Here is a 20,858-nt window from a genome sequence, read left to right as displayed (position 1 = left end):
ATCATACTTGATCGTCGCATCAAAGTTTATTTGATCCATGTTGCACAATGTGATTTGCAATGATCTTACAAGACTGCTGAAATCGCACGGTCTGTAGGAAACATTTGCCTCGCAAAGCCTGTGCACACAGTTCATTACATTCACCTTTAAACGGTTACATGGGAGATGTTCCCACTTACCACTGGGACACTATAAAGTCAAACAGCAATTTCTAATCTCATATCTACTTACATAATCCATAACTACCTCGTCTCTGCTCTGGCTGCATGAACATGATAAGCCCACACGTTCCTCGACTACCTATCTGCAGTTTCTAGCCCGAACAATAACTTCAGTCTGCCTCTAATATTAGCTGTGGGGCTACGGGGGAATTTAACTTCCATCTGGAGCCGGCAAGCCTGCAAGGTCTTGGTTTGATGTGTTAAAAAAGCAAAGCAGAGAGGCAGAGAGAGAGAGATGGGCACTGTGGTGGACACATGCAGAGGAGAGAGCTTCAGCCAGAGATTCAAACCACATGTGGCACATTTCAACGGTGTATGTTCAAAGCAAATAAGATTGATTTGTCATCAATTATTTCCAAGCATCCACACAAATAATCGCTTCAGCTGACATCGAAACATTGGTTCCAAAACTGTGACACGAGGACCACCGGTGGTACACATTCTATATGTACAATAGGCCTATGCTGTCTAACTCAAAAGGAGCAGAGGAAATCATGACACAGATAGAACTAATATTTAGTGCTGGGCACTTTAACGGTCGATCAACGTTAATGCATGACGCGTTTCCATGACGACTGATGGGAAAAAGACGCTTGTGACATCATGTTTCTGTGACTCCCGATTGTTAAAGCTCACATAGAGTGATCCTGTTGCACATATATGTTAGTTATGGAGGTCTACTAATATACATTAAGTTGTTTTTATGGTCAAAAACCTCCTAGTTGCTGTAAACGAGCCGATAGAAATCCTCTTTCCTGACGGTGTTTCCCAGCCGCGAGATTTGAGACTCAACTCTCATCCCCAGAAGACAGTCTTGTGTTTGGCCAATACTATTCAGCACATCCGCTCTCAGAAGCGCAGCTCCCCCCTCTGGAACGGTGGATGCACTGCTACCCATTATCAAAACATTTGCTGTTCCGGAGAACCGGTGTTTGCGTAACCGGACCAGGTTTTTTCAGAGATCTCACCGAGCCCGAGATTACAATAAAACACAGCGTTCTCAGCAGTGAACTGTTTGTTTAGAACCTTCAGGGCTTCGTAAACAAGGTAAGGACGCAGATACACACTAAAAAACAGCATTAATTGGAACTTCCGGTATAGGTCAGCTTTAAAATGAGTCTCTAAATTAATGCTAAACTTGTAAAACAGAGGCACACAAACGCAGTACACAGGTACAGTGGTTATTTGTAGCGCTGCTTAACGCAGCTAACGGAGCGAACTGGTAAACGGTGCTTGGACTCCGGTGCCATGGCATGCAAACATGATTTTGTTTTCTGGCCAGGCGACATGGAAAAGCGCCATGTGTTAGCGCTGACGCCATTAGCACGACTAATATTACTATAATGCAGATTTTGCAGAGGTGAGAATTGTTCTTGAAAAGTTCTAGTGCTAGTATTCTGTACAGAGTCAAGTCAAGTCAAGTTTATTTATAAAGCACATTTAAAAACTACCTCAGTTGAACCAAAGTGCTGCACAGTTATTAAAGCTTTTTAAGCTTAATTTGGTATAGACCTATTTAGTATTTACACCATTTCATTTTAACGTCAGTCATACACTCAATATTTCCCCAGTGTAAAGATTCTGAGAGGCACCGGCATAGAAGCTGGCACTCTTTGGATTAAAAGCTTGATCTTCATCATTTGAATGATTTCAGCCTGTTTGTTTGATTGTGAGACAGATAATGGCCAGAGGAAGAAACTATTAGATTGTTTGTAGTGGTCTTCCTTATACAGAAGTCAAGTTTCTAGATGACAGGAGTGCTTTCTAAACAAATGTTTCACTGGACACACCTAAGCGTTTTGCTGTCTTTGTTTTGTGCATTTGTTGTTGCCGCCCCCTCCCAAGCATTTGATTTTAATCAGATCGACGGAATGGCCCTGTGACATATTGTGAATTGCTTCACCACGCAGCCATTAGATCGATTGAAATAATCAGAATCCTCCCAGTCAGTTCAAAAAGTGAAGTGGAAAACCCTGTGCACTCGCATCTCCATTTAGATAAGATGTAATCTCGTGGTGATGGAGAGGACAATATTCATAATTTAACATGACAAATTACAGGAATGATAGATCACTCCAAATTGCTTACCAAGTAGTTTTTGTCAGCGTCTGTCATGATGATGTTTTATTGCTCTTTGTGCATTTTTCCATTATCATGAACAGACTCATTGGACTGAAAAGTAACAGTCCAGTGAGCTGTTGCCTCAACAAAGGCGATCTTGTTCTTTTCTAGCCTTTTTCTACTACGCCCCCCCACCACAACCCCACCCCACCCCCGCTTGCCTCCTCCATCAGTTTCTCTTTGTCAACCACTAATTAACTTAGTGTCAGAAAAGAAAGAGAACAAGCTAGCAAGCTGTGGAGCTGCAGAATGAATAGCGACAAACAAACTCTAACATTAAGGAGTGACTGATGTGAAACTATAAAATTCATTATGCAGTTTACCGCGGCCTCCTCGCTGTAATCTAATACACACAAATCCCATCGTGTTAGCATTTCATTCTGGTGATATTGTGCAATGCAATACCCTCAATCTGATTAAGTCCAACTGCTTGGGAGGGGCGGCAATTTGCATGCGAAGCAGCAAATCAGATTGGATAATAGGTAAAGAAAACAGATACCAGATTGAAGAATTGGTCATGACAGACTTTGACTGATAGTCGGGAAAAAAAAATGCCCATGACAGAAGCGGGAAACTAATCGTATCTGCCTCAGCAGCTCATAACCATTACTCAGAGGCTCTCCAGTGTTTTTGAAAGGACGTTCAACTTCATGAGGAGAAGAAGCGTGCATTCATCAACAAAGATTTGAGCACATTGTTTTAGCCCTGAGGTCTATTGTTGAATACCATTGCCCCGCATATATAACACAATGCTCAGCTGTAGTCAGGCCAGTTCAAAGCTGTGTTCAAACCAATTATTTTTCGATTAATCAAGGATGCAAACTGCTAAACTATTAGTATTATCTTATTTTTTTATAATAATATTTTTTTATAAATCTTATCACTTGATTAATGGAGGAATAATCGGTAGAATACTCGATTACAAAAAGTTCTAGTAAGATACATTAAATCAGCTAACATCAATGTTTACGTCAGCATGTGCCTGAAGCGTTGGATGCTTTGGGCTCAGATGCTGAATCATTGAAGACGTGCTGTTGTGGTACGCCACGTGTAGTTCACAGTGGTTACACTGCACCTTGTTGGCTTCTTGTTTAAGTGTGAAATGGTCCCACACTTTGGACATTTTCTGCCTTATACGTGCTTATTTCACTCTCCGTCTCCGCCAACGCACCAGCTGAAATTCGGATGTGCGGTGTGCGATCATTGGAACAATGATCCCTGCACTAAACAAGCCGCTCCAGATAGGAATTAAACTAAGGGTGAATTCCAATTCCTTGCTTAACCCTCAATCTTAACCCTCAATCTTAACCCTCAATCTCAAAAATGTGCGCTCCCTCTAGTCCAAGTGCTGTCCCGATTCTCAGAAAAATTAAGTTGAGGGGCAAGTTTAAGGGCTTTATCGCCCTCAATATTGAGATTTTCCGAGACCACCCTTGGGAGCAAGGGCTACCCAGAATGCATTGCGTGTTTTCACATAAGAAAGATTCCGTCGAAAGCAGCGAAACGAGTACGCTACAAATTAAGTATTTTCTTTGATAATAGAGATTTAAAAATGATGAAAACCATTGTATTATCTTAGTTTAGGCCCATATTATAGATTACTGACGTCATTGTTGTGTAACATTTATTTTTATTTCACAATCTTTTGTCAATAGCCGAGCGACAAGCGATCGTTTGCTATGGTTTACTTTTCAATAAGCCGTGGTGTGTGGTAACTGAGTATCATCTTATAACTAACTGACAACCTAATTACTTGACTGACAAACGGATCGTAATAAATAATTGTGCCGTAAATGTGTTCTTCTTCTTCTTTTTTGGAGTTGACAGACTGGACGCAGCTTTCGCGTTATTCTGCCCCCTACAGTCTGAAGACGTATCTGCATTTAAGGGGTGTCCCATTTCTAAGTGACAAAATAACCCTCAACACTTGGTTTTGAGGGCCAGTTAATATTAAGGGTTGAGCTTGAGGGTTAAGATAGGAATTGGAATTGGCCCTAATACTCGAGGCAGAGTTTTTGCCTCAAGGAATTTTTCTAATCGAGTTACTCGAAGAGTAACTGTGAAGAACACACAGACAAAGCACATATGGCTCACACAAAACACACAGGTGCGTGTGCGTAGGCACGCTGTGATCACACTTTTTTCCATGACACGTAATTCTTCAAACACACACACATGCACAAAATGAAAGAGTTGAACTCTATACTGTATATATGTACTCTCTGGGGCCCTCGTCCTTGATCCGATCAGAAAAACATTCTCACCTAATCTGCTCCAGGACACAATGGGCCGAGGATATCCAGTTGCGATACACTCCAAGATGGCAGTTTGGTGAACGGTGAGGGTGAGATTTTCTGGACCGACCAGGATCATTGGCTCTTTGTACACAGATGCCTGGGAGCCTGGAAGAAAGAGGGGGGGGGTGAGAGAGAAGGGAGCTTAAGATGGGAATGAGCATGATGGATGGCTTCCTTTAATTGGATTTTTCTGGTGTGCATTAGCTCGATGTGCTGTATCTCTTGGATCAGGCGGAGGAACAATAGGTTTGGAAATATGCTGGGCAGATAAACTGGCGGAGAACGCTGTGGTTTTGTTCGAGCATGACGGGGAGAACAAAAGACAAGCCCACGACACAGATTTAAAAGTTAATCTGCAGTGAGGAAAACAAAGTCTTTCATGTGGTTAATGCAGTTGTGAAAAAATGATGAACTATAACAACCTGAAACAGTAAGGAGCGCCTCCTTGCTGTGTTTCACTCCTGCACTGTTGTGAGCCACGCAGCAGAACTTCCCACTGTCCTCCTCACGCACTCCAGTAATCTGGAGAACACCTGTGGGCAGCAGAGTATACCTACAAGGAGAAAAAGAAGGGGATGACATAGATAATGAGGGCTGGGAATGATGCTGCTGTTTCTAATAAGCACCAGGTCATCATAGTGTTTGCTCCAAACCTTTCGTCCTTAGTGTCCACTGGATGGTTGTCTTTTTCCCAGCTGATCACAGGCTCTGGCAGACCGTGGATCTGGCACTGGAATCTCGCTACGCCAGTCTCTTCAGCGTGAACGGACTCTGGCTGAACATGGAAGTCTGCCATGGCTGTGGAGAAAGGATTTGGAGGATATTAGGCTACAACATCACAACAACAACAACAACAACTGACCGTTTCCTGTAAAAGAATTAGATATACAAGTCCAATACACATCAAAATGAGATTATCTACAACATATTTATAGACTGTCCAATGCTAATGGTAACATCCATATGATGCCGTGTTTTTTGACGTTCATTTTTATTTTTTATTTAACCTTTATTTTACCAGGAAAGTCCCATTGAGATTAAAAACCTCTTTTTCGAGGGAGTCCTGGCCAAGAGGCAGCAAAAGTTCCAACGTTACAATATACAAACAACAAATAAAATTATGAAAAACAGTCACAAGTAAAAGATGTCGTCTCAAATCAGTTCAGTTAATTTCCAGTCTTTTTGCAGCATGTTCCAGGTAAAAGGAGCAGAGCATACAACAGCCTTTCATTAACGCATATCATCGTATTGAAACCTCAGGAGACGAGGGAGGATGATGTACAGGGTGTGAATCCTGACTGCTTGGAAAAGAGACTGAGGACGATATAGAATATCTGATAGACAGCAAAAGTGTGACTGAATAAGCGAGAAGCAGCAGCCTTGAGAACTTGAGGACGATATACTGTGTCGTTATGTTCCCTATATTGACACCGCTGGTGTCTTCAGACTGCAGGTACATTATCTCATTTTATCAGAACTATTCAGGCAGACTGGTGCTCAAGTGATCAAATCTGATCTGGGTTCTGACACACCCCAAACTTTTGAACCCAACGATTGATTGAGAAAATAATCAACAGATTAATCGATTACAAAAATAATCGTTAGCTGCAGCTCGAGTTCCATGATAATTACACAGAGATCCATCTGTAGAAATATGATTCTCGAAATGAGGTTGAAGATGCAAAAACCAGATTTAATGCGTTTGTTTTTTTGGTTTTTTTTGTCAATCTGGATAAAAACCTGTATATGATTCCACACACGTACAGTGAGCCACAGTGAGCCACAGTCATGACTCGCCGAAGGTGATCGTTACATGTACAGAGGTCAGCGCATGGATTTCCTGCCATATGTTAACATTAACTATTTAGGTCGGGCACGTTTTTTTTTTTTTTTTAATTCATGTCAACAATGCGAAATGCGACTAAGATTGCATGTATTGCCATATGGTAAAACCAGCTTCACCAGCCCTGCAGAGAGGCTCATTCAGCTGCTCCTCACATATCTCACTCCCTACAAAACAAAGGCAGCGCCGAAGGTGGAGCTAGCAACAAACTCAATTAGAGAGAGGCCCTCTTCTCTCTTCCTTGGTTCTGCCATCGTCTTCAACACAAGTGTACTCATTTAAATGTCAACCATAATTAACTCGGATGAAGGGGGGACTCATCGGAACACTGTTAGCATAACAAGAGCGACGCTAGCCTTATTATTTCATAACCCTCTGCTCTTGCCAACCTGTGGCCGCATTAATTCATTACTCGCAGGATGAGCCTGTTGTAAGCAGCACAACTCACAAGGCTTAAGCAGTGAAACATGCCAGCTTCTACTGATGTCTTTTTCTCCCTCCACTTCATATGTTCACTGTGTGTGTGTGTGTGTGCCTGTGTGTGTGTGTGTGTGAGAGAGAGAGAGAGAGTGTGAGAGGGAGAGAGGGAGCACTTCAGAAAGCTGTGGCTGCATCACTGGTGTAACACTGTGATTATTCCATTTCAGAGCTTAATAAGAACAGCGGCGTTCTCAAACACGACTTGACCTTAGATCTTTGAAAAGATGTATGGCGCTCCGATGAAAATTTAAACATGTTAATTTAGTATTCTTCCAGTGCAATCTCCCGGCACATTCACTTTTGTTGGCATTGTTCCGTCACAAGACGACAAAAGCGCTTAGAAAGAACCTGAGTGACAGATTTCTGAAGCTCATTTATTTTATTTAACCTCCTGCTCTACAAGGCCACGCTTACTGTAAACAAGTGTCAATCTCACCGCTGTAATTCAATTTAAGTGACGTGATCACAAAGAGCATTTTCCACCAGAGAAACAAAAGCTTCTTGCCATTGAATGTTTCAAGTCAATTTTATGGCAAAATATACATAATTCTGAGAAATCACAGAGAATAATGAGTGATGTTTGATCAACATATGGTTGTATGACATAAATAACATCAGTCAATTTATCTCACTTTTTCAGGATGGAAACTGAAGTTGGGAACTGTCACTTCCCTGCACCAAAGTCCATAGAGAAAATGTGAGTTTTTAGCTCATGGGGAAACTGCAGCTGCTTGTCCCCTTCTCTCTTGTTTTGGAAATGTGTCGCATATGGAAAACTGAATGAAACATTTCCAACATGAACTCACACACACAAAAAAAACACATTTTAAACTTACTGATGGAGGTAGCAGTGGATTAAAAACTCTACTGTACTGTGATGTAAAATTGCAGATTTTGCAGACTTTAGTTTTCTGTCAATAATGTGTCAATTCCTCATACAACCACACTTCAAAATCACCAAACTATCCCTATATATAGTGCATATGCAGCTCTCTACATGTACATGTTCTCTTAGTAGTTTCCTATTTTATTGCGGTGCCGTGGAAGCCATAAAACATTTTTCAAAGTTGTAAAACACAGACAAACTTGTCAGAAGTATCAAATTATTGTATATATATCCAATGACGGAGTGTTTGCCGCTTAAGAGCACTTTTATGGGTTTTCACTTCTCTCCTGCTGACAGTCGTTATCAGCATTACTGCCGTAACGCAGAGTCCAGGTCAAAGACCGGCAGAGTTCAGCGCTGAATGAAAAGCCCTGAAGCCACTGACACAGCTAATTCAGACAGATTTAGACACCGGGAAAGAGATAGAAATCATTCTCAGCGTAGAGAAAACAGTGACCTTAGAGTCAGGGTTGGGAGGGTTACTTTAAAAATGTAGTCCGATACAGTTACTAATTTACGATGGCCGACAGGGGCAAATGCACTTCAAACCCCAAAACACCAGCAAATAAGAAAACACTGGCAAATAACAAAAAGCCAGCAAGTAACAAAACTGTTGACTCGTGTTGGGCCAAAACTTTTTTTTAAATAAACTTTATTTAAACGTTTCCAGTACACATACAAAATACCTCAAAGGGAATATAAATATATTGCATCTCGTCATTTAGCAAGGATACCTCAATTGTAACCTTGCCTTTATTGCCTTGTTGTTATTGATTTGTTTTCACTGTTGTTTTTATTCTCAACAAAGCCTTGTAGATTTTATTTATTTTATTTTAGTTTTGATAAATAGATCGACGAGATGCAATTTTATATTCCCTTTGAGGTATTTTGTATATGTGTTTATGTGTACTGGAACAGTTTAAATAAAGTTTATTAACAAAATGTTTTGGCCCAACACTGCGAGTCAACAGGTTGGTCGAAGACCTGCACGACAGCGCCTCCACAGACCCGGAGCACTTCCGTATTGTTACTTGCCAGCGTTTTGTTATTTGCTGGCATTTTGTTATTTGCTTGCGTTTTTTTATTTGCCGGTGTTTTGGGGTTTGCAGTGCGTTTGCCCCTGTCGGCCACCGTACTAATTACCTGGTAAAAAAATTAAGTCAGTAATGTAATCTAAGTACCACAATATAAAAGTAATGTAATTTGATTACTTTAAGTTACTTCTGGATTACTGCAATGCAAATGCATATTAAGACAAAGAAAGAAGAAATATCCAACTATAACGATCTAACCCATTGACTACTAATAATTCAGCTGTATTCAAGAATAATAATGGTTAACAATTATGATTTGTGTTATTCTAACTACTTTTTCTAGTAAACAGATGTGTCACTTATATGTCCCCCAAAATTACCCATACAATTTCCTAATATAATCATGCTATTTTAATACCTTGAAGTGTTACTGACCCATTTCAGTCACTGCAGGTGTTTCAGGCAATAACGTACAAGCCCCACAAGGGGGCAGTGGCTACATTTAAAGTGCCTATGGGGCCCTCGCAAGTCTGCGAGTTTTCCACGATGAAGTCCGTGCAAATGTTTCACAATAAAAGCCTATTGAGCTATTTATGCTAGAGGACTTTTATGTGAGACAGACACAGTAAGTGTTGAGTTTGCATTAATGTCATTTTAACAGGGCAAACGAGAGCGAAACCAAACGAGACTTCGCACTACAGCATGTTAATCACATCAGAAATAATAATAAAACAAACCTTCTGTGAACATTTAGCAATGATGTTACGGTATTCACATTTGAACGTCATGCTCAAACTTCAACACTACCAAAAAACACGTACCACCCCGGTCACCAGCAGCACCACCCACAGACCCAAAATAGTAGCAGCAGCAGTAGTACTAACAATAACAATGACAGCCCGAGCCTGGTTAGCAGGCTAACTAGTGTTAGCTTTAGCTAACATCATTTCTGTGTAGCTAGCTAACGTTCGCAGTTTCGCTTACCGTTAAATGTTTCTTTAAATGCGATGTGGAGTCCTTGGACGATGACAGTGTGTGCACAGCTGGGAGGCATAGCTTACACTGTACAGTGATGTTGTCCCCCCTCACATATTTATAAATAAAATAATGGCGAAATTTCTCTAGCGCTCGAGGTCATAATGAGTTGCCTGGCTTCACTTGAGAGCAAAGAGTCGTTTTGACTGACTTGTCGTGAACTGTAGTAATGTGTGCGCGCATGCATACGGCATTGCCGCACTGGCAAGTGTTATCGCGTTATCCGACTGCGTCACCACGGAAACCACTCGAGCCTTCATACTTCTGCGTCGTGGTGACGGATACGCACTGCAATTTCCCGCCCGATCAGTAGGGGTCGCTGCGCAAGGTTGTTGTGCTTTTGGCTACAGTGAGCAATGGCGTCCGAGAGAGAAAGAGAGAGAAAGACTGTTGTTGTTGAAACAGTGGCCGTTTCTCACTTTTCTGTGTCACGGAACGAATTTATTAGAAATAATGATTTTTATTCAGATTATCATTTTGCTTTCGTCAAAGAACCAGCAAAACTGTTTTCAGCTGTGCTAACATCATTGCACAAGGGTTTTCAAGGGATTTCTCATCATCCAATAGCCTTTTAACGCGATTAGCTAACCCAATGTACCATTAGAACACAGGAAATGGGCCTCTATACACCTATGTACATATTCCATTAAAAAACAGACGTTTGTAGCTAATAGTCGTTTACCACATGTACTAACAATGTAAAGAGTCTATTTCTGATTCATTTAATGTTATATTCATTGAAAAAAGTGCTTTTCCTTCAAAAATAAGGACATTTCTATGTGACCCCAAACTTTTGAACGGTAGTGTTTGGAAAAATCCACACAAACACGTATGTTTCAGCTGCGCTGAAGAACAAAGGAAGAACCAGTGCCTATAGGAGATTTCTTATGCATCTTTGCCAAGTAGTCATGGTGTCCGCTGATCTGGCTGCTGAGTGTGTGTCCGCCAACACGCCCCCCCCCAACGGTCCCCCACCCTCTGCCCTCATGCATAAAACATGGCCCCTCTGAGAGGCCCACACCCCTGCTGCCATCGACACACTCGCAGACACAGTCAGACACACAAAAAGAATAATAATCATGATGACACATTTTACATACACGGACAAATGCAAACAGGAACAAATAAACATGTTTGTGCTGAATGAAAAAGGAAAAAACAGTCATTTGTAAACTGCACTGTTGCTTGGATCCTGAAAGTGCTCTCGCTCATCTCCACCAACAACAGACCTGTTACTCCATTGTTTTGTTTTTTGTTTTTTGTCTTTCCTGCTAAGAGTTGATAGACACGCACACATGATTAAACACTGTCCACGAGCAGCGTGTTGCCGCCGGCTTAAATGGACGAGGTCTAATTGCTGCAATAAGGGAGCGAACGGTTGGGGCTGTGTATGCTTAAAAAGAAATCCATACACAACTGCACATGCAGCGAGGAGGCGGCTCCATCGCCGACTCTGTGACGAGCACAAAAGAAGGATGAGCGGAGGGACTTTTTTATGAATGAGGGACACAGATAATATGGGGAAAGTGAACGCAGTGATTTCACAGAGGAAGCTGAGCAGAAAAGCACTTTTTGTCATAAGTCTAATGATATAACAATAGCCAACAAGTGAGTGGCAGTGTCCTGCTGTGGCCTTCACAACTCCAGGCTCAACAATTAATCATTTTCACATCAAAATGTGAGGCTATTTTAAGCGTCTATTTCTGACGGTTCAATACTCCACACACACATTAGAGACAATGAATCTCTTTATGTTTCGTTAAGTCCTTGCAAAAGAAGAAGAGATTAGACGTGGTGATGTTTTTTGTTAAGTATATAGGCAAGGATGATGACTTCTTCTCCAGAGGGAGAAGCCTAAAGAAGATGATTTTTGAATCAGACTTTGCACAGCTGATGTCCACATGTTGTTACATGACCTCCATGCGTTTTTAAGATCTTACTGCATATTTTACAGGTGATATTTGCTTTAAAATGCAATATTTTTTAGGCGAGAGAAAAAAATCCTTCATTTATGCTGTGTTCCATGTGCATTTACTCTGACACAGTGGCATCAGTCATCTCACTGTTGTACAGAATTTTGACTGGAAAAAAAACATATAATAAATAAAATTGCATCTGCAATATCTGTCCCAAACAATAGTTGGTATTGTCCAATATGAGCCTGGTATGAAAACGTTGCCAGCCAAATAAAGATTCTGGTGGTTTCAAAACATACAGTACATTCAGATTCTGGATGCCACTATTTTTCACATGCTGAGGTGACCAAATGACCAAATCTGCTGCTGCTGATGAGACCTTTCTCCTCTTTTTCCCCTCTTTTCACACAGGCTCATGGTCACGCGTTAATGTTAGTTTTCCCCCTGTCCTGGTGATGTTTTATAGCTGTGACAGAGGTAATGACGCCAGCAGAGGGACACAAAGCTGCGGTAAGCCCTCGTGATACAATGTCACCACCTTCCTTCCTCACATCCTACACTTACCTCTAGAACCAAACACACCCACACACACACACACACACACACACCACCACCCATGTACACTTCAGCCGCTCCCTCAGCTCTCCGTTGCACCCCATGCTCCACCCCCCCATGAGTCCTCTCAAGCCTATGGCATCATTAAGCACATGCTCATTGTTCAGCCAAGGGTGATGACTGCCATCACTGCTCCACCCCCGGGCTCTGCCGTGGTAAACCAGTAAAATAGAGATGAGGCACATAAATAATGGAGATGGTGTACAATGCTATTCCAGCATGGAGAGCATACACTTCAACAGCCTTTAAATAGGCAGCCTTGAAATAGCAGGCCTGGCACTGAGACCCCAGAGATGGCATTTTAATGCAGATGTGATATTTTATTGGCTCCCTGCCCCACTGGCTTCCCCCTCCTCCTCCTCCTCCTCCTCCTCCTCCTCCTCCTCCTCCTCCTCCTCCTTCTCCACCCTGCACCCAAGGCCCTGGGCTCTCCTGTGATCAATCTGCAGGTTTGTGGTGCGTGATGCTCATCACCTATGAAAAGGAAGGTAAGGTAAAGGCGGGACATGTGCGGGATTCTGCGCTCGTGTTTAAGCACATCAACGCCTTCTTATGTCAGGACAGCAGTGGTCAGGAACCAGTGATGGTGCGGTGAGCTCTATAGGGTAGGGTAGGCTGTCACAGACCCAAGACGTACACACACTAAATTACGTTGCAGACAGTGCACCATGCAATCAGAGAATATCAAGATTGTAGCAGTGTTGTCAATAAAAAAGTAAAGTTGTCGATGACAGAGTTATAAAAGTCTCCTGACTTCAGTTTACAGAGTCTACAGAGTTTACAGTTGCTCTGTCCTTTTTCTTATACCACTCTTTTTGAAAAATACGTATCATTTTCTGTCCCTTCCTTTGGAGAAGGTCCAGTAGCTCAGGCGTGGGTCTCCCGCTAATAAAAGCTGCCGTTTTTCATCAAATGCCAGCCTTAAGAAACGTTTAAGCATCTCGTGGCTCTATGAGAAAATAAACTCCACCTAAAGCCCAATTTATACTCCTGCGTAAAGTGCTCTACGTAGGTTACGCAGAGCCTTCGTCAACGCAGAAGGCTTCGACTCCCTTGACGGAGTGACGGACGGAGAGACGGCAAGAGCTGCGATTGGTCCTCAGGACAGGCCGAGCAAAGCTGCTCTGTGCCGGCTCACAGTGCGCACAGAGCGTCCACAGAGGCGGAGCTGATCACCGCCGACAACGTCGCTGCCAAAATATAAATACGTCATATCTTATCTTAATACACACAGCACATGTTTAGACTCTAAATGGCCAATTTCTCGCCTCAAATTATCTTAAAACTGCGTTCCGTGACACAGAAAAGTGAGAAACGGCCACTGTTTCAACAACAACAGTCTTTCACCATTGCTCACTGTAGCCAGAAGCACAACAACCTTGCGTGGCGACCCCTACTGATCGGGCGGGAAATTGCAGCGCGTATCCATCACCACGACGAAGACGCATGAAGGCTCGAGTGGTCTCCGTGGTTACGTAGTCGGATAATGCATTACGCATTCGGAGAACTATAATGTGGCCTTTAGACTGATGGGAATTTTAATTTGTTTTTATACAGCAAGAACCAAAAGGTGTTTGTTTGTATTTGCATTTACATTTTTGATGAAGTGATTAGGCTGGATAAAATGTCAGGTGATCATTCTAATAATTACAACGTCCCGAGGGACCATGTGTGGATGTGCATAAACAAATGTCATGGAAATCTAAGCAGGAAATTTGTAGATATTCCATTACAACCCACTGATGTTCAGAGACACAAGAGACTTAACAAAAGTCGCTATAGGATTCGTCCTCTGAGTATTATGTTTAGGTTTGTACAACATGCCATTACAACCGTTAATTAATTTCAGTCAGGACCAAAATATTCCCTTTCCATAAGCAGCAATAGATACTAAAAGACGGGTTAAAGTTAAAGTCCAGGGTGGAGCTTCTGTCACCAAAACCCTGGAATGAGTATAGCAGCAAATCGTATTCAATGAAGCCATTTCTTAAATTACTAAATTTAAAAGGAGCTGGAAGTAAAAACTGCTTCTGCCGTGCGACAGTGTGGCTAAATGTTATGCTAATATGCATATTTAATTCCTAAAATACAAAATGAAGACGCTAAAACAAGAATCTTCATCAAAAGAAAAAGCAGCAGATCTTTGGAAATCAAATTGGGAAAATAAATGTCCCTTTAAATGCCTGATTAAAATCTGCATAGTTCAATTACTGATTAATAAATGTGTTAATGTGTTACTTTCCATTCTTCTGCTTTCTTTTCATCAGCCATTAAATTGTAAAACAATGATTTAGTTAGGGGGAGAAAAATAATGATGAATTCCCATTTTGATTTTTGCACCATTATTTATTTTTTTAAATAAATGATCTATAATAATTACTGTGACACTTGGACACGTGGACCTCCATATTTCAGCACATACACGGATCAGCTAAATGTCAAAGAAAGAAAAGACAGACACTCTGTCCACTTCAATTACCAAAGCAGTTTTTCTTTTCATGATCACGCCGCCTTTTCCTTCCCTTGTCTTCGCTGATTCTCCTGTTTTGATTTCCTATATTCACAGTTGAACGTGACAGATTTTATCTTGGTTCCAATCTCGCATTACAAAATTGACTGGGATGTAATGGCCTTTTCTGCTCGTGCTGCAGACTTGTTTGCATTGGACTTTTTTTTGTTCCCGCTGGTGGGATTGTCCTTAGCCTGTTGTGTTGATCAATACTGTGGGGCTTGTGTGCACTAAGTTAAATATAGTAAGATTGATGGCTGCTATTAAGGCTCCCTGTAGGAGGTGGAGGGAGCAACGACGCTGCAATAGTTATCGCTCACAAATATGCTCAACATTTCTCCTTAAACCACGGAAATTAAGGGGCTAAAAATGCCGCGTGAACAAAGAAACAGAAGCTGAGTGAATATCTTGATTTGATTACTCGACTTGTATAATTACAGTTCGTGCCTTTGTGAAGGAGACGTGGGCGAGTGGTGCTCAGTCATAAAAGAACATCTGCACCTCCTTGAAAAGTCAATGTGAAGATCAATCGGCAGAGAAATGCAACTGAAATATAACCAAAAAAAAGACCAAACAAAACAAGTAAGTGGCCCTTGATTTATTATTAGATTTTCCTTAAAGCGGACCTAGACCGGAAGTTCCAATTAACGCTGTTTTTTAGTGTGTATCTGCGTCATTACCTTGTTTAAGAAGCCCTGAAGGTTCTAAACAAACAGTTCAGCCACTGCTGAGAACGCTATGTTTTATTGTAATCTCGGGCTCAGCGAGATCTCTGAAAAAACCCGGTCCAGTTACGTAAAACATCGGTTCTCCGGAACAGCAGATCGCCCTTCTCCGGGCACATACGGTTGCGTACATTGAACCGCAGAAGAAGAATAACGTCCGTTGTGGAGGTGTTTCACGAGCGACAGTGTCTTCTGACTCTGGGTCTGACTCCGGGTCAAAGTCATAAAGGGACTGCGGCGGGGAGTCGTGAAGAAGCTATTTTTAAACATTGTTAAAACAATGTTTTGATAATGAGTAGCAGTGCATCCACCGTTCCAGAGGGGGGAGCTGCGCTTCTGAGAGCGGATGTGCTGAATAGTATTGGCCAATCACAAGACTCTGTCTTCTGGGTGTGAGAGTTCACTCTGAAATATCGCGACTCAGGAACAGCGTCAGAAAAGAGGATTTCTATCGGCTCGCTTACAGCAACTAGGAGGTTTTTGACCATAAAAACAAGTTAATATATGTAAGTAGACCTCCATAACTAACATATATTGCAACAGGACCACTCTAGGTCCGCTTTAAAATAATGTTCCCTTGTGGTGACTTTTAGGGATTTTGTTTGTGTAATCAATTTCTTAACTAAAAATGTGATTATTTATTATTTTAACCAGGTTAAATATATATCCCATGGTGCCTTGCTCTGCCTCTGCACCATTGTCACACCCCTATATCCTGCACCACCTATGCCCCCCCCCCCCCCCCACCTCCAGCACTTTACCCCCATACCCAGGCCTCTGTCCCCCCTCCTCCCACCCACTCCTGTTCTGCCCCCTCTCCACAGCGAGCCCTCTACCCTCACTTCAACATGCACAGCCTAATTAAAGGGAGACCCATTACAGCACAACAGATGCTCAAAATTAAGGGATTATTTAAATGATCCCCAGTCGTGGCTTGGGTGAGATTAGAGAGACAAGCCAGAGACAAAAGAGAGAGGTGGTGGGGGGTGGGTAAAACAGAGAGGGGAGGGGTTAAAATAACCATCCTTAAAAGCAGCATCAGATTTCATATTAACTGCCAGCGTGTCAAACTACCTGATACCGTTTCGTTGTTTTCTTTTTTTCACTAAAACTAAGTCTCACAAGCAACAACACAGGATTTAACATAAAAAAGCAGGCCTTTTGTGTCATTTAAGGATTAACAGGGTGTAAAAAGTGAGTATTCATTTAAAGAAAAGTTCAAACAATCTCTGGTGATCATCTGACAGATGGCTCAGACGCACTGAACAAACCTGACAGTGATGGAGCTGCCGGTGCCAATCACACGATTTCATCTACACAGAACACAGATGTCTTTTTTATTTATATACTCCAATACATCCATGTCTCATCGACACCGAGCATCTCACTCACGTAGGCTTACTGTGACGCAACACACACACACACACATGCACACACTCACACACACACACACACACACACACACACACACACACACACACACACACACACACACACACACACACACACACACACACACACACACACACATTAGTGTACTTGCTCCATACTGAGGACCAGCATTTCCACTTTATAAATCAACACAATTACAAATATCTACTTCATGAATGACATCTATAAAGAACTACTGGTTGCAGTACCATAAAATGTCTGCAGGTGGAGTCCCAGAGCAAAAAGGGCTGGAAAACTTTTTCAATTTTTTTTTTTATTATTTTTGGTTCAAAATTTGACAAAAACGTCATACTATAATGTCATCGAAAATTTGAAGAAAAAAAAAATTTACCCAAAATTTTTGGTCAAAAATTTTTTGTCAAAAATTTGACAAATAAAAAAAAAATTGGTCCAAAATTTGACAAAAAAGTCACACTTCACTATGTCGTCCAAAATTAAAATTATTATTATTATTTTTTTTTTTTTGACAAACTGAGTATAGCACGTTATAGCAACCTAAGGAAGTGATTTCAATGAAAACAAAGTGAGGACCGGCCAAAATGTCCTCACTCTGTTGGTTAAAAACCCTCACTGGTCCTCAGTATGCCGCAAGTACAAGAACACACACACACACACACACACACACACACACACACACACACACACACACACACACACACACACACACAATCTTAATCTTAGTATTCAGTGTTAAATAGAGCTGATACAATATTCAGCATCAGTATCGGGCCGATAATGGTCAGAATTACAGAATCGGATATGGTTTGAATAAAGAAAAATGCTAAATCTTTTCTGATCCAGAAACCAAAAATGTGGTTAATCGTTTATTTCTTACAAATTACAGAATATAATACATAATACACAGCTGCGTCATTACCTTGTTTAAGAAGCCCTGAAGGTTCTAAACAAACAGTTCAGCCACTGCTGAGAACGCTGTGTTTTATTGTAATCTCGGGCTCAGTGAGATCTCTGAAAAAACCCGGTCCAGTTACGTAAAACATCGGTTCTCCGGAACAGCAGATCGCCCTTCTCCGGGCACATACGGTTGCGTACATTGAACCGCAGAAGAAGAATAACGTCCGTTGTGGAGGTGTTTCCTCCTTCCACTCCACTCCAATGAGTGGAGTGGAAGGAGGGGGAGAGAGTCAAATGGCTGAAATCCTTCTACCAACTAGTGGCTGAAGGCTTTTTATTTACAACACAAAACCCATGTATCATTACAGCGCTTTACAGAATCAATACGATAAATTGTGCATTAAATTAAAACTTTCCTACAACCTGAAACAAGTATATGGGACAGATAATATCGGTAGATACTCATGAAGGTGATCTCACAATAGGTGTCAGAAAAGGAAAAAGTACTATTGAGCCCTGCTTTAAGATTATGAGATAAAAAAACACCTATATTGCATCAGAACACAGCCTACACTTTTCTATTTCTGTGTCCCGGTTACACACTGGGGACGCAACTCCTGCTCCTGAAGCACAGAGAGAGAGACAGAGAGAGAGAGAGTAGTCGGCCATAACTGGAGTCTGGAATCCTCTACTCCAAAGAATTTGATCTCCTCTTAAACTTAACAACCCAGCCCCCCTTTGTTTGTCCTGCTGCCAAATGACCACACATGTGGGACGGCCTCAGAGAAATGTCCTCGTGGACGGAGACACTTGTGCACCATGAATAATGATAGTGAAGTTATATAGTAAGAGTTCATGTCCATATACATGCTCAGCCTCGCAATGTAACGTGTGACCATATTCATGTTTTCGACAGTCTTTTTAAGCAGTAAAGCACTGATTACATGTTCTGTGGATCTATAATATAAGGAGAAATTGTTTTTATTTTTTTCATTAAAAACTTCCCACAAAATTTCGATATTGCTTTAAAGGTCAAAATTTGAACAATATAGACCTGAGGTACTATTTAATAGTATCTCAGGTCTATGTTACTGTGTAGTTTGGTTGAATAATTACTCCCTACTTTGACTTTGAAGGTTGCAAAGGCTTCATCCACTCTTTATAAACACGTGTCCAAAAATCCTTTTAACCCTTTAACACCTAAGCCTCAAAATGTCCGTCTGGACTTGTTTTAACCATAAAAGGGCCAGAAAAAGTGTGTTTGCCCATTTTTTCCCACAATAACTTTCATTATCTGGCAGATATTTACAATTTGTATATTTACGGTGTATTAAGGACTTAAAATGAAGAAAAACAAAAGGTTTTATTGAGGGAAAAAAACACCGTAGTTGTATACTAGATTTGTTTTTAAAGGAGACATACTATGAAAAATGTATTTTTAATCTCTGGAGGCCCTATGCGTACGAAAAGTGTGAAAAAAGATGATTCACTCATGTTTTTGTGGTCCGCATCAGTCTAAGTACAGGAGATAAAACACGCGATGTTGACTTTTGCACTCATTGTGACGTTGCATTGTGCAAATTCCTGAAATTGTTGTCTCGTGGAGCTCAGTGCAGCACAGAGTTCTACACAAACATCCAGCCTCAGAGGATTTACGTTTTATATATGATGGCAACGTGCCAGCTAGAGTCTGCAAATGATGGCTTTTCCAAATGCTAACTGCTGTTAGCTGCCGGAGCCTCAGTGACACTGACGTAGTTTCCTGTGTCTCATTTGCATATTTAAAGAGACAGACACTCAAAAGCGAGCGTTCTGAACAGGGCTGTTTTGGCAGAGTGATTGAACTGCTGTGGTGCTTCATCCTTAAGTTATTTTGGCCAAAGCATGTCACAGGCATGTTCAATAGGACACCAGGGAACTTGGAGAAATAGGGTACGTCTACTTTAAATTTGACGCTAATTCTCCGGCTTCCTGCGACAGCGCAAGTGAAATTACCGTAATAACCACATGTTGGCTTTAACACTCTGTAAACATGTTGATCACCTTTTTCAGCCTGCATATGTAATTCTCTTCACTCTTTTGTTATGTGTTTATTATACGTCAGTGATGATGAACGTGTGATTTATGGGTCAGCACTAGTTGACCCTGTTCTTTTTTTTCCACTCCAAATTTGAAAGAGGCTGTCGCTCGACAGTGGCATTCTCTTCTTGCCCAGAGGCCACATATCTAATTAATATCACAAATACCTCAGCGTGCGACTGACATGCTTCAGAATTAAAACGAGACACCTCGCGCATCATCCCACTTCTATATGTGAGATCATATCCCTGTGAATTATGTGCACTCTTCCACTTGCACATAAAGACATAAAACCTGCTTTGTCCTCAGTGTCATTTCTCGGTGTTGGAGAGTGTGAGTGAAATATTTTTAAACGTTGGAGACATCTGGGGTGAAATAACCTTTGAATTCAAATGTAAATGCCATTAAATTCTTCTTTGGCGCGTCTCCGCCTCTTGTTTTGTGAAGCCAGAAAACGAGCGAGGCCTGCAGACAGTCCTGAGTCTGAATAACAAACCTGGAGAGAACATTTGGCATCGCAATTCTCCTCAGTCTAAAACTCATTACTTCCCCCTCATTAGAGGGCAACTGTTGAGATACGTGTGTGTGTGTGCGTGCGTGTGCGTGTGTGCGTGTTCTTTTCTCAGTGAGCAGAGTTAACTATGCATCTGAGAGTGACTTTGAGGAGCACTGGTCTGAACCAGGGTGAGATGGATGACCCCACATCTGGCACTCCCACGGGACTTCTGAAAGACACGGGGCGGGACCGGCCCCGTGCGCTCCACTGCATCTGACAGCACCCTGAAAACTG

At 41.6% G+C, this 20,858-nt stretch overlaps 1 protein-coding gene across 1 annotated transcript in view; it reads right to left on the bottom strand.

The window, feature by feature from the left end:
* Positions 1-20,858, bottom strand: part of igdcc3 (immunoglobulin superfamily, DCC subclass, member 3) — a gene marked incomplete at its 3' end in the record, with an annotated part of 83,722 nt that overhangs the window by 27,256 nt on the left and 35,608 nt on the right. The window contains exons 3-5 of the mRNA XM_083890655.1: positions 5,293-5,437; positions 5,062-5,192; positions 4,607-4,744 (exon numbers count right to left, since the gene is read on the bottom strand). Coding sequence (XP_083746781.1) covers positions 4,607-4,744; positions 5,062-5,192; positions 5,293-5,437 — 414 coding nt within the window. The remainder of the gene's footprint in view (positions 1-4,606; positions 4,745-5,061; positions 5,193-5,292; positions 5,438-20,858) is intronic.

The sequence above is a fragment of the Microchirus variegatus genome (genome assembly GCF_963457635.1).
Source record: "Microchirus variegatus genome assembly, chromosome: 6".
In the NCBI taxonomy this organism is placed as follows: Eukaryota; Metazoa; Chordata; class Actinopteri; order Pleuronectiformes; family Soleidae; genus Microchirus; species Microchirus variegatus.
This window is presented reverse-complemented; position numbering and strand designations above follow the sequence as displayed.